Below are 15,161 nucleotides of genomic sequence, written 5' to 3'. Positions count from 1 at the left end.
CTAAAGCTATACCTAAGAATATACTAAGGCTGTAAGAAAAATGAGTATCTATGGATCATTGTGAAGGCCTTTGCAATTCACTGAAAAACTACCACAAATAATGTTGCCACCCACCAGTTCTGACCTCACAGGAACTTCATTATAAGTGGAGTCTATATTTTCTGAATAAAACACAGAACACATGGTACACAAGAACACAAGAAGTAAAAGAGTTGTATGCAGGCAGATGAATGACACGATTGCAATCTCAGCCAGATGGCTGTCAGGCTTACTACGGAATGGCCATGATCCACAGGCAACACAGGAAACTTATAACAGACAGAAATGCACTTGCAGGGAGAAGCAGCAGCAGACACCAGAGCCAGGCTCTATGTGGAAATAGCTCCTTCCCAGTTGATATCGCTAGAAACCAACTCTTGGTCTTAGCTACTCCTAAGGCACAGCTAAACAATGATAAAAATATCTGACACCCAACACTTTCCCATTCCTTTCTCAATATTCTTCCCTTGATAGCACAAGCTATTGTGAATCAAGTTAACTGTCTTGTAAGACAGATTCTTTTTCTGGCTATGAGTTTTTCTTTTCTTTCCCTGACTTCCCCCTGCTCCCCATAAACTATAGAAACCTGAAGGTACCAACCTTCTTTTTTCATATAAATCTCTATGGAAAGGGCCTCTTCAAGACTATGGTTAACTTGACACCAGGAAATATTTGAAAGGTACAAAGTTCTCAAGTTCTGGTACCAATTCTATGATACTATGATATATTGTAAGAAATATATATTTGGTCTTAATCCCTGTTCTGGCAGAGCTCTTAAAACCCTTGGAATTTCCTAAGTGATGGGAACCAAAGGTGTCTTTTGTTACGTTAATGGAGTGACTTTTGTAAAACCCCTAGGTAACCTAAGGATGGTGAACCAAACACATGGCTACAGGGTTGGAACTTTCATACTCCACCTCCAGCCCCCTCTGGGGAGGAGAGAGGGGTCAGAGATTGAGTTCAATCACCAATGGCCAATGATTTAATCAATTGTGCCCGTGTAACAAAGCCTCCATAAAAACCCAAAAGGATGGGGTTTGGAGAGTTTCCAGGTTAGTGAACGTATCCACATGCTATGAGAGTAGCCCACCCCAGTTCTGGGGAGAGAAGTTCCTGTGCTTGCGACCCTTCCAGATCTCACCCTATGCACTTCTTCATCTGGCAGTTCATGTGTATCCATTACAATCTTCTTTTATAATAAACTGGTAATCTAGTAAGTACAATGTTTCTGAGTTCTGTGAGTTGCTCTTCGGACCCAAGGAGGAAGTCATGGGTTGGTGAGAAGCCCAGGTGACAACCAGAACTTGTGACTGACATCTGAAAGGGGGCGGGGGGGGGGGGTTGCAGTGGCAGGGGGAAGTCTTGTAGGACTAAGCTCTTGACCTGTGATATCTGACTCAAGCTCCAGATAGCTAGTGCTTGAATTGATTTAATTGCTTGGCGGTGTTGAGAAAACACATACTGGAGATTCCTAATAGCAATGATACGCCACCCCCTTTGAGTCTCAGGTTCTTCATCTGTAATAGGAGCATGATGTATAAAAGTATTATAATCTGAAAAGTATATGAAATTTTACTTTTTATATCTCTGTACAATGTTAATTTTTTGTGTTAATTTTAATGTTTTGTGTTAATTTTTTAATCAGAAATGAAAATGCTCTTAGAGGTTATTTTTCTGATTAAATCTAATACTTTTTCAAAAACTTCTATTTTTACTCCAAAAAGAAATGTAGGACTTCCCTGGTGGTGCAGTGGTTAAGAATTCGCCTGCCAATGCAGGGCACACAAGCCCTGGTCCAAGAAGATGCCACCTGCCATGGAGCAACTAAGTCTGTGTGCCACAACTACTGAGCCTGCGCTCTAGAGCCTGCGAGCCACGACTACTGAGCCCGTGTGCCACAACTACTGAAGCCCACATGCCTAGAGCCTGTGCTCTGAAACAAGAGAAGTCACCGCAATGAGAAGCCCACACACTGCAATGAAGAGTAGCCCTGGCTCACCACAACTACAGAAAGCCCGTGCGCAGCAACAAAGACCCAATAAAGCCAAAAATAAATTAATTAATTAAAAAAAGAAAAGAAATGTAATTTTTTTTCTTTTTAACCACTGCATCAAATAGGATAAAATGCCTAGGAATAAACCTACCTAAGGAGGCAAAAGACCTGTACTCAGAAAACTATAAGACGCTGGTGAAAGAAATCAAAGGTGACACAGATGGAAAGATACACCACATTCTGGGAGTGGAAGAATCAATATGGTCAAAATGACTATACTACCCAAGGCAATCTACAGATTCAGTGCAATCCCTATCAAATTACTAGTGGCATTTTTTGTAGATCTAGAAAAAAAAATCTTAAAATTTGTGTGGAAACACAAAAGATCTCGAATAGCCAAAGCAATCTTGAGAAACAAAAATGGAGCTGGAGGAATCAGGCTCCCTGACTTCAGACTATACTTCAAAGATACAGTAGTCAAGACAATATGTTACTGGCATAAAAACAGACATATATATAGATCAATGGAACAGGATAGAAACCCAGACATAAATCCAAGCACCTATGGTCAATTAATCTATGACAGAGGAGGCAAGAATATGCAATGGAGAAAAGACAGTCTCTTCCTAAGTGGTGCTGGGAAAACTGGACTGCTACGTGTAAAAAAATGAAATTAGAACACTCCTTAACACCATACAGGAAAAAACCCCAAATGGATTAAAGACCTAAATGTAAGGCCAGATACTATAAAACTCTTAGAGGAAAACATAGGCAGAACACTCTTTGACATAAATCACAGCAATACCTGGATCTACTTCCCAGAGTAATGAATATAAAAACAAACACAAACAAATGGGACCTAATTAAACTTAAAAGCTTTTGCACAGCAAAGGAAACCACAAACAAAAGGAAAACACAACTCACAGAATGCGAGAAAATATTTGCAAATGAAGAGACTGCCAGGGGATTAATCTCCAAAATATAAAAAATAGTTCATGCAGCTCTACATCAAAAAAAACCAAACAATGTAATATTATTCAGCCATAAAAAAGAATGAAACAATGCCATTTGCAGCAACATGGATGGATCTACAGATTATCATACTAAGCGAAGTAAGTTAGAGGAAGACAAATATCATATGGTTATCACTTATATGTGAAATCTGAAAAATGATACAAATGAACTTATTTACAAAACAGAAAAAGACTCACAGACTTAGAAAACAAACTTATGGTTACCAAAGGGGAAGGTTGGGGGGAGGGATAAATTAGGAGATTGGGATTCATATATACATTCTATTATATATAAAATAATCAACAAGGACCTACTGTATAGCACAGGGAACTCTAGTCAATACTCCATAATAACCTATATGGGAAAATAATCTGAAGAAGAATAGATATGTGTATGTATAACTGAATCATTTTGCTGTACACCTGAAACTAACACAATATTGTAAATCAACTATAGTCTAATACAAAAGAAAAATTAAATAAAAAACTAAAAAAAAAAAAAAAGTAGTATTCACTTCTACACTGGACCAAGAAGGAAATTCTGGGTAAAAAAATAGTCCTTTTCCTAGGCCAAGGGGAAATAAGTAGATAAACTAGTTGCTTGGACATGTAAAAGAGGGGAGTAGGAATCAGCAAACTAAGATGTGTTCCTCATGTTTTCTTATATTATTTTCTTCTAAACTCCTGAAAATATACTCTTGCCCTTTACTCTGTCCACTTCTTATGGCTTCCTTTCTGGATCCCTTGCCTCAAGCCTTAGAATTCACCAACATGAAACAGGCATGGTTATTCTTTCAGGAGGCCCAAAGAGTTGGATTATTTCCAGCTTTAGAAGTACACTGGAAGCTAACCGGCTTTGCTGTGCTGTTTGAAACTCATTATCAGATTTCTCCCTCCAAAACGTATCCTGCTACATAACACCATACCTATGTATTCACTACCAGAAAATTATTTAGTAGAGGTTTTCTGGGTTTCTAAGAAATTTTAATAAAACGTAAATTTCCCCAGGGTTATTAGCACATATGAGTGATTATGACATACCTAAGAACAGATTCCCAAACAATAAATCATAAGACATGTGACCAGAGAGTTCATGCTACCTCCCAGCCCCAACGGCTTTACTGATTCTAGTAAATACATTTATTTTTTGTATAATTTGTAATAAGTTTATTAAGTTATAAGTATAAACTATGTCCTGATTACTAATACTGATGTCTATTTAAAAATCAAAGTAAAGAATATTTTTAAAATAATAATTAAGCATGACTTAAGCAACTTTCTGAGAAAATTTTAGATGTTCTCTAATATTGTATCCAACTCAGTTTTCCTTAATGAATTAACTGTGTTCTATTTCTAGTGTGACCCATCTATTTATTTCCTCCTATCTATTATGATGACTTTTTAAGCATTCATTCATTTAGTTGATATTTATTGAATACTTATTTTGTTCTAGGTAATGGGTTATAAGGGCATAGCCCTAAACAATACATATCCAGGCCCTGCCTTCACACAAACCCAGGGAGTTAAGAGATTTTTCCGTTACTGGATAATAACAACATCCTTGGGAATTCCCTGGCGGTCCAGCGGTTAGGACTCCATGCTTCCACTGCCGGGGGCCCGGGTTCGATCCCTGGTTGGGGAACTAAGATCCCATAAGCTGTGTGGTGTGGCCAAAAACAAACGAACAAGCAAACAAACAAAAAAACCCCAACTTTATCCTGATAATCTCTCTTTGTAGCTAGATAAAATTACTTGAACAACTTCTACTAAAAATGCCTCTTTTAAAGGGAATGTACTTCAACATAATAAAGGCCATATATGACAAGCCCACAGCTAATATCATACTCTTTGGTGAAAAACTGAAAGCTTTTCCTCTAATATCAAGAACAAGATAAGGATGCCCACTCTTGCCACTTTTATTCAACATAGTATTAGAAGTCCTAGCCAGAACAATTGGGCAAGAAAAAGAAATAAAAGGTATCTAAATTGGAAAGGAAGAAGTAAAACTCAGTATTTGCAGATAATATGATTGTACATATAGAAAACTCAAGACTCCACCAAAAACTCAGAACTAAAAAATAAATGGAGGGACTTCCCTGGTGGCAGGGTGGTTAATAATCTTCCTGCCAATGCAGGGGACACAGGTTTGATCCTTGGTCTGGGAAGATCCCACGTGCCACAGAGCAACTAAGCCCATGTGCCACAACCACTGAGCCTGCGCTCTAGAGGCCGCGAGCCACAACTACTGTGCCTGTGTGCCACAACTACTGAAGGCCATGCACCTAGAGCCCGTGCTTTGCAACAAAAGAAGCCACTGCAATGAGAAGTCCGTGTACCACAACGAAGAGTAACCCCTGCTTGCCATAACTAGAGAAAGCCCACGCACAGCAAAGAAGACCCAATGCAGCCAAAAATAAATAAAAATAAATTTATTTTAAAAAATAAAAATAAATAAATGCAGTAAAGTTGCAGCATACAAAATCAATATACTGAAAGCTGTTGCATTTCTATACACCAATAATGAACTATCAGAAAGAGAAATTAAGAAAACATTGCATTTACAATTGCATCAGAAAGAATAAAATATGTAGGAATAAGCTTAGCAGAGGAAATGAAGGACCTAGACACTGAAAAGTTTAAAACATTGATGAAAGAAATGGAAGACACAAATAAATGGAAAAGTGTTCCATGATAATGGATTCAAAGAATTAATATTGTTAAAACGTCCATACTACTGAAGGAAATCTATAGATTCAGTGCAATTCCTATCAAAATTTCAATGGCATTTTTCACAGAAATAGAATAAACAATCTTAAAATTTATGTGGACCCACAAAAGACCCTGAATAGTCCATGCAATCTTGAGAAAGAAGAACAAAGCTGGAGGCACAACACTCCTTGATTTCAAACTATATTACAAAGTTCTAGTAAGCAAAACAGTACGGTACTGGCATAAAAACAGACACATAGATCAACGGAATAGAAAAGAGAGCCCAGAAAGAAACTCACACATAAGACAATTAATTTACAACAAAGGGGCCAAGAATATACAATGGGGAAAGGAGAATCTCTTCAATAAATGGTGTTGGGAGAACTGGACCACTCTCTTATGTCATACACAGAAATTAATGCAAATGGATAAAAGACTTTAACATAAGACTTGAAACCATAAGATTCCTAGATGAAAACATAGTTGATAAACTTCTTGACATTGGTCTTGGCAATGTCCTTTTTTTTGCTCTGACAACAAAAGCAAAGGAAACAGAAGCAAAAAAAAAAAAAGAAAAAAAATGTGGGACTACATTACACTAAAGCTTCTGCACAGCAAAAGTAATCAATGAAATGAAAAGGCAACCGTCTGAATGGGAGAAAATATCTGCAATCATATAGCTGATATGGGGCTAATATCCAAAATATATAAAGAACTGATGCAACTTGATAGCAAAACAAACAACAAAAAAAAACCCTACCAAACCAATTTAAAAAATGGGTAGAAGATCTGAATAGACATTTTTCCAAAGAAGACAATCAGATATCCATCAGGTACATGAAAAGATGCTCAATACCAGTTATATAAGGGAAATGCAAATCAAAACCCCAATAAGGTATCACCTCACACCTGTTAGAGTGGCTGTTTTCAAAAAGACAAGAGACAGCAAGTGTGGGCAAGGATGTGGAGAAGAGAGAATCTCTGCACTGATGATAGGAATGTAAGTTGGTGTAGCCACCATGGAAAACAGTATGGGAGGTTCCTCAAAAAATTAAAAATACAACTACATATGATCCAGTAATTTTACTTCTGGGTATTTATGCAAAGAAAATGAATACAATAACTTGAAAAGATATCTGCACCCCATGTTCATCACAGCATTAATTACGATAGTCAAATTATGGAAACAACCTATGTCCATCAATGGATGGATTGATGAAGAAAATATGGTATGTATATATACAATGGAATGCTATTTGGCTGTAAGAATGAAATTTTGCTGCTTAAAACATCATGGATGGGGCTTCCCTGGTGGCGCAGTGGTTGAGAGTCTGCCTGCCGATGCAGGGGACACAGGTTCGTACCCTGGTCCGGGAAGATCCCACATGCCGTGGAGCGGCTGGGCCTGTGAGCCATGGCCGCTGAGCCTGTGCGTCCGGAGCCTGTGCGTCCGGAGCCTGTGCTCCACAACGGGAGAGGCCACAACAGTGAGAGGCCCACATACCGCAAAAACAAACAAACAAACAAAAAAAACCCCATCATGGATGGACCTTGAGGGCATTAGGCTAAGTGAAATAAGTCAAAGAAAGACACATATTATCTCACTTATATGTGGAATAAGAATGAAATCAAAGCAACAAAAATAAACCTCATGGATACAGAGAACAGACTGGTGGTTGTTAGAAGCAGGGGTGTGTATGTGTGTGTGTGGGGTGGAATGGGTAAAGGGAGTTAAAAGGTACAAACTTCCAATTATAAAATAAGGCGTGGGGATATAATTTATAGCATGGCAACTATAGTTAATAATACTGTATTACAGGGCTTCCCTGGTGGTGCAGTGGTTGAGTCCACCTGCCAATGCAGGGGATACGGGTTCATGCCCCAGTCTGGGAAGATCCCACATGCGGCGGAGCGGCTGGGCCCGTGAGCCATGGTTGCTGAGCCTGCGCGTCCAGAGCCTGTGCTCTGCAACGGGAGAGGCCAAAACAGTGAGAGGCCCGCATATCGCAAAAAAAAAAATAATAATAATACTGTATTACATATTTGAAAGTTACTGAGAGAGTAGATCTTAAAAGGTCTCACCACAAGAAAAAAATTCTGTAAATATGTATGGTGATGAATGTTAACTAGACTTACTATGGTGTTCATTTCATGAGGTACACAAATGTTTATTTTGTTGTAAACCTAAAATTAACATAATGTCAATTATACCTCGATAAAAAAAGTAAAAAAAAAAAAGGGAAGAAATGTAAGCTTTCATTCTTTCCCAAAATTCATTAAAATCATTTTATTCATATTGATCATAAGTAACCAGGCTCACACTTACCTTTAATCTTCACATACTGCATATCCGGATTAACACACAGGGCAAGGTTACTAGGTAGAGTCCAGGGAGTAGTTGTCCAGGCAACCAAAGATATATTTTCATCTTCCTCCAAAGGGAAAGTTACAAATATTGAAGGATCTTGAACATCCTGAAATAAAATGAAATAAAGTATTCTTTTACAGATTCCATAATAGTAGACACGGAAGAAAAATGAACTGATCCTAAAGAATAAAATAAACTTTTATTTTCAGAATAAATTGAGCTTTAAAAAAATCTGCCATATTTGTAAAAAGAAAATACAAAGAGAGAAATTCCAAATACATTTTTTACATAAAGAAAATGCTTTTTTTTTAAACATCTTTATTGGGGTATAATTGCTTTACAATGGTGTGTTAGTTTCTGCTTTATAACAAAGTGAATCAGCTATACATATACATATGTTCCCATATATCTTCCCTCTTGCGTCTCCCTCCCTCAAGAAAATGCTTTAATAATTACCTTAGTAGTCACAAATAAAACATTTATAGTGTAGCAAGTGGGATACATAAATGAGGTTTCACTATTACAATGATCTATTTTATAACAAGTCCATAAAGAATTAGGTCAATAAAATGACGATTTTGGAAAACAGTGTTATTCTTTATTTGAATTGAAGGGTATATGAGAATTCTTTTCAACTTTTCAGGAAGTCTGAAATTATGCCAAAAATTAAAAACAAACACAATCCTTAGTACACACTCATAGTATGGCCAAAGTGAAAAAAGACAGAAAATACTAAGTGCTGACAAGGATGCAGTGTAATCAGAACTGTCTAGTGGAAGTATAATCCCTTTGGGGTTAGAGTGGGAGGCAATGAACCATGGTCCATGCATGGGTCAAATCTGGCCGTTACCTGTTTTTATAGAGCCCAAGACCTAAGAATGGTTTTGACAGGACTGAAAGATCTGGCCAACAAAGTCTAAAATATTTACTATCTGGCCTTTACAAAGTTTGCCAACTCTTGTACTAGGGCTAAATGTAAGTATACGTTATGACTCAATAATCCCACTCCTGGGAATGTGTATATATGCTCCCCAAAAGACAAGTTCCAGAATGCTCACAGTAGTACTACTGATAAGAGCCAAAAATTGGATATTACCCAAATGTCCATCGACAATAGAATGGATAAGTTAAATACTAGACAGTAATTAAAATGATGATCTACAACTACACACAACATGGATGACTTTCACAAACATAATCTTGAGCAAGAGAAGCCAGATGCAAAAAAAGAACAAAGTGTACAATTCCATTTATATTTAGTACAGAATCAGCAAACAATGAGGTTGGAAGTGAGGACAGTGGTTGCTATAGAGGAGTGGGGGGATACATGCTAAACTGAAGGGACCATGAGAAGGGAGAGCTTTTGACAGGTTGCTTGACAAGGTGGTTCTTTAACTTTATCTGCGTGTTGGCTTCACATTCATTTTGTGCAAGTATATGGAATAGAGTAAGTAAATGGAGGAGCAAAAAAATGTTGTCTTATTAAACCAGGAAATAGGTACTAAGATATAAAAATTATTAATTTTAGTATGTATAGTAATAAACAGAAAAAAATTAAAAAGCCACTGAAGGGAAATCTAAATAAAACATTAATAGTGATTTCCTTTGGGTACTGAGATTATAATTTTTTTCCCTCTTCTTTATATCTTCTAGGCCTTCTAAATTTTCCACAATGAGCATAAGCCTCATAAATAATCACATCAACCAGACTTCTAAAAACTAAAACTTTAGACAATATAAAAAATAAATATTTTTATATACCACAAGTTGGTTTACCTTTTGGAAAAGTTGGAAGGACTTTCTTCTGTAACTCAATTTAGTTCCGTACAGCTTGCTCTTTCCCAATAAGAGAATGTATTTATTTACTTATAGAAGAGTATACACTTTGAAAACCCTAGGACCTAACAAGCTATAATGGGACTCTAACATGTAAAAATTTAGTTACCAAACAAAATTCCAGCATAGTACACAAGGATTTATATTACAAAACATTTGGAGCAACACCAATTTTTACCATTTAAAAAGAAAAAAAAGGCTGTGCCCTCTGAACACCTCAAATATCTATCAAAAGAATGAATAAATAAATTGTAATCTGTTATATGAAACACTATACAGCAGTTAAAAATAAACTTAAAGCTACATGTATCAATATGAAGAAACTTTAAAACAATGTTTAGTATAAAAGGCAAGGTGCAGAATAAATACAATGAATGAGATTTAAAAACTTGCGAACAACACTAAATACTGCTTATGGATACTTATATAGATAATAAAAATACGCATGAAAAAGAAACACCAAATTCAGCATAGTGGTTACCTATCAGGATGTGAAGAAGGAAATGGAAAAGAGAAATGTGCTGTAAATAAACAAACTGTGGTATATTTACCTACACAGAAATTAGAACAAAAGATCCAAAACTACACATAACATGGATGACTATCACAAACATAATGCTGAGTGAGAAAAGCCAGAAAGAGAAGAATACATAGTGGATCTTTCCATTTCTTCAAAGTACAGAACCAGACAAAACTAATCAACTGCTATCTGTGACATTTGATGTATTTGAAATCAACAACAACAGATGCATTTAGTGAAACCCATGTTTTGTTTTTTAATTTTTTGGCCACGCCGCGAGGCTTGCGCGATCTTAGTTCCTTCCCCAAGAGGCTGTACTCCTCAACAGGAGAGGCCACAACAGTGAGAGGCCCGCATACCGCAAAAAAAAAAAAAAAAAAAAAAAATGAAGTACTTATTTCTATAAAATGCAGAGGACAGAGAAAATGTTAGATTATGGAGATGTAATCATCAAAACTCAGATTGTGGGAAACTACAAGATAATATCTGTTTCCCAAACAACAATTTGCAAGGGGGAAAAAAAAAGAAAAAGAAAAACATAGAAAGAGAAATGGAGACCTACACATTAAAACAGACCTAAAAGACAACTATTACCGTGTATGAACCTTCCTTATGTCTCGATTAAAACAAAACAAGAAAAAACAAACAAAAAAAACCAACTAGAAATAACCTGAGGGAAAAAAAAGGATGCTGTGTATGAGACAAATAGAAATATGAACACTGATGATATCCAGGAGTTAAACAACTACAGAATATTTAATATTAAGAACATTAAAAATGATTGATGATGACTTCTTAAGGTGTGATAATGGTACTCTGGTAATGTTAAAGAAATATTTCTTATCTAGTAAAGATATATAATGAATTACTTATTGATAAAATGATATGTCTAAAACTTGCTTTCGAAAAAGGGTCTGGGAGAAGTAAGTGGAGTGTGTAGATGGGGCAGGATTGACCAAAGAGATTGTAGGGGATACACGATAGGACATGGGAGTTAATTATTCTGTTAATTAATTATTCTGTCTACTTTTGTATATGCTTGAAATTCTCCACGTTAAAGTGTTTTTAAAAAGTAAGCAAATACAGCAATATATTAAGATTTGACAAAACTTAAGTCTTGTACTCAACAGTTAGTATATTATTTTCTACATTTTTATGTGCTTAAAATATTTTATTAAAAAAAACATAACATGAGCACCGCCATAGAAGGGTATTTAGGGGACAACAGGCAGGCATCATCATGCCTACCTCACAAGGATATGCAACGATCCAATGGGATATTGAAAGCATTCTGCAAGACGAAAAGTGCTTTTGAAATCCAAGTGTTAATAATAATGATATGTAGGTAAATACAGTTTGTTTATTTACAGCACATTTCTCTTTTCCAAACCTTAGCCATGAGATAGAATTCCAAACAAATCAACATCCTTTAAAAACAAAGAGGGTTAGATAAACTCAGAAATAAAACACCCCTTGAATATACACACATGAGAATAGATAGTTATTCCTGAAGACTTACAGTCTTTACTATCTCCCTGGATAAGGTAAAGCAGTACACTTTGTAAACAACAGACACGTCTAAACTCTTATACCAATGACAGCAAGTTACTCCATTCATCAAAGATCATAACACATCACCAATCGCAAATCAGATTTTCCTCCAAATACTTTTAACAAATAAATGATATTACAAAGCCTCAGGTGAGGCACAAAAACACCCTAAGCTGTAACCCTTATGAAACAGTGACTGGAGGAAAATAGAGCAGAGCTGGACTTATTAAACAAAGAGAGGCATAAAAATATGGTTAAAACAAGCAAAACCTATCACATTAAGACACATCATTCACATCACTCCCCCGGCAAACGTTCCACACTGGGACTAAGTTACCATGATCACCATAGCCATTTAACTTCTGAGTACATAACTTAACACCAATGACATCTCACATACCCTGTAATTCTGGTGAGATTCAAAGTTGGAAAGTGGAGTATTGCATGCAGTGGAAAAGGGCATGACTTTCACTCCTCTATAAACAAGGCCTTTATCATAGAGCTGTTTGAAGACCCACCTGGCAAGTAAAGAGACAGAATTTTACAATTACATAACCATAATTCTATTTTCCCAAATGCAAACATTTATGCCAGTTTCTGTCTGTAGAGTTTCTCACAGCCAAAGACGTGGAAACACAATGTCTTTCACCTGGTGAATAGCTGGTAAATTACAACAGATCAGTATAATGAGATATTATGTAGACATTAAAAGTGCAAGTAACTGTTGACATGGAAAGGTGTTCATGACTTGATGTTGACTGAGAAAAGCAACTGACACCATACTGTACAATGAGGTACCAATTATGTAAAACTATGTATCAGTATACATATTTACACTTTTAGAGATGCTAAAAAAGTAGATTTTCACCAATATGTTAACTATGGTTGGGATTTCAGACTTTTAAAAAAATTTTTTTAATTTACTTATTTATTTATTTTTGGCTGTGTTGGGTTTTTGTTGCTATGCGCGGACTTTCTCTAGTTGCAGCAAGCGGGGTCTACTCTTCGTTGCAGTGTGCAGGCTTCTCATTACTGTGGCTTCTCTCGTTGCGGAGCACAGGCTCTAGGCACACAGGCTCAGTAGTTGCGGCACAGGGGCTTAGCTGCTCCGCGGCATGTGGGATCTTCCCGGACCAGGGATCGAACCCATGTCCCCTGCATTGGCAGGTGGATTCTCAACCACTGCACCACCAGAGAAGCCCAGACTTCTTGTTTTTCTTAATAGTTTTCTGGTATACTGCTTAAATTTCACTGTAATGGACAGTTTTACAGAGGCAATTTATAAAGTATAAACCACTGGGATTAGGATCAGATATCTCTCCTACAGTCAGTCAAAAACTTTTATTAAACACTTAAACATGTTGCTCTAAGCTAAATGTAGCAAGACACTGGAAAACAGTCATCCCAGGTTCTCCTGTGGTGACTACTCACCTTTCCCAATTGGGTGCCAGAATTCATTTGGTAGGAATCCTTACTTGTCTTTAACTCAGTTTTACAGTTCGATTCCTATGTACTTGGCACAATAAATGAATTAAATTCTCTCCCATTTGTTAAAATACATTTTTATGTAAAACTGTGCAAGTATTTTCATGGTATTCCTTTGGCTTTGGATAAAGCCTAAAAGGTGACATCTTGTAACAAATTTCCCAAGTTTAAACTCAATCTTAAATTATATACTCTGATGCAAGGACATTCACCAGAGACCAGAGGAAAAGTGTCAGATTTGCATCATAAGACCAAGATTCAAGCCTAAGAGCCATATAATTAGTTGTGTGATCTCAAGCAAGTCACAACCACTTGCCTTTACCTCAAAGTGGGTCCTAACCCAATCCACGGGACTTTCTGGATCATCTGAGAAAAATCAAGTGGAAGTACTTTATATACTCAAAAGCACCAACTCAATCTAAATTATCACCATTAAATTAATGTTATCATTTTAAATGTATCTCCTACTATTTTTTAAATATTCACCCTAGGTCTATATGCCTTATTTATATGCCAACATGTTCCTCAGGAATAACTAACATTCTAATAGCAAGAGGCTTTGAAAATGGTTTTCCCCCGATTCAAGTATGTTTTATGTAAATTAAGAAGTCTGATGTAGAGCTATATTGTCCAACATGGTAGCACTAGCCACATGTGCTCATTTAAATTTATTAAAATTAGAAATTCAGTTTCTTGGTCATACTAACCACATTTAAGTGCTAAACTGTCCTGATCTAGAGCATAAAGAGTACCTTCTTTTTCAGAAGTTTAAGAGAAACCCTGCCTTTTAGAATGCCCTAATCATGAGAACTCCAACTACTCAGTGAAATGGGAAGCCTCCCTGTCCAAAGTTTCTGCCATGTCAGAGAGTTTAATCAGCTCTCACCCTTGGGTACATGGGTCTGGAGATGCACCCACAGGGGCACATCAGAGTCAGAGGGTCTGAGAACTGTCCCACGGTATCTAGCTCCTCAAAGGCAAAGGCACGTGCCAAGCATGTGCAACAGATCTTGACTAATAGAAATGTAATCAGGTAGATAGGACGACAGTAAGAGGCACAAGCACCTACAGTGCAGCACAGAAATATGTATCCTACAAAAGAGCTTTGCAACTCACCTGTAATCATGCATAATTTAACAAAAGTAGGACTCCCTCAAGGCCTGAGTTATATACATAGGTCATTTTGCAACTATTATAATAACTATTTGCCCATTAATGATACATAATGATTCTCAGACTATTGTAGGAGGCTCAGGTTAAATCACCTATCAAGACTGGCATTGGGCTTCCCTGGTAGTGCAGTGGTTAAGAATCTGCCTGCCAATGCAGGGGACATGGGTTCGAGCCCTGGTCTGGGAAGATCCTACATGCCGTGGAGCAACTAAGCCCATGTGCCACAACTACTGAGCCCGCGTGCCTAGACCTTGTGCTCTGCAACAAGAGACGCCACAGTAATGAGAAGCCTGCACACCACAACGAAGAGTAGCCCCCACTCACTGCAACTAGACAAAGCCCATATGCAGCAACAAAGACCCAATGCAGCCAAAAATAAAGAAAATAGATTAAAAGAAAAAAAAAGACTGGCATTGCAACAGTTGTCTTATAATAGTAAAAGGAAGCAAAATTCATTTTGAAACTCATGAAAGT

At 36.9% G+C, this 15,161-nt stretch overlaps 1 protein-coding gene across 3 annotated transcripts in view; it reads right to left on the bottom strand.

The window, feature by feature from the left end:
• IARS1 (isoleucyl-tRNA synthetase 1) overlaps positions 1-15,161 on the bottom strand; it is an 81,198-nt gene that overhangs the window by 55,162 nt on the left and 10,875 nt on the right. For all 3 annotated transcript variants that reach the window (XM_032633934.1, XM_032633935.1, XM_032633936.1), the window contains exons 6-7: positions 12,430-12,547; positions 8,081-8,228 (exon numbers count right to left, since the gene is read on the bottom strand). In XM_032633934.1, coding sequence (XP_032489825.1) covers positions 8,081-8,228; positions 12,430-12,547 — 266 coding nt within the window. The remainder of the gene's footprint in view (positions 1-8,080; positions 8,229-12,429; positions 12,548-15,161) is intronic.

The sequence above is a fragment of the Phocoena sinus genome, chromosome 6 (genome assembly GCF_008692025.1).
Source record: "Phocoena sinus isolate mPhoSin1 chromosome 6, mPhoSin1.pri, whole genome shotgun sequence".
NCBI lineage: Eukaryota > Metazoa > Chordata > Mammalia > Artiodactyla > Phocoenidae > Phocoena > Phocoena sinus.
Note: the sequence above shows the minus strand (reverse complement) of the source record. Positions and strands in the feature narration are given on the sequence as shown.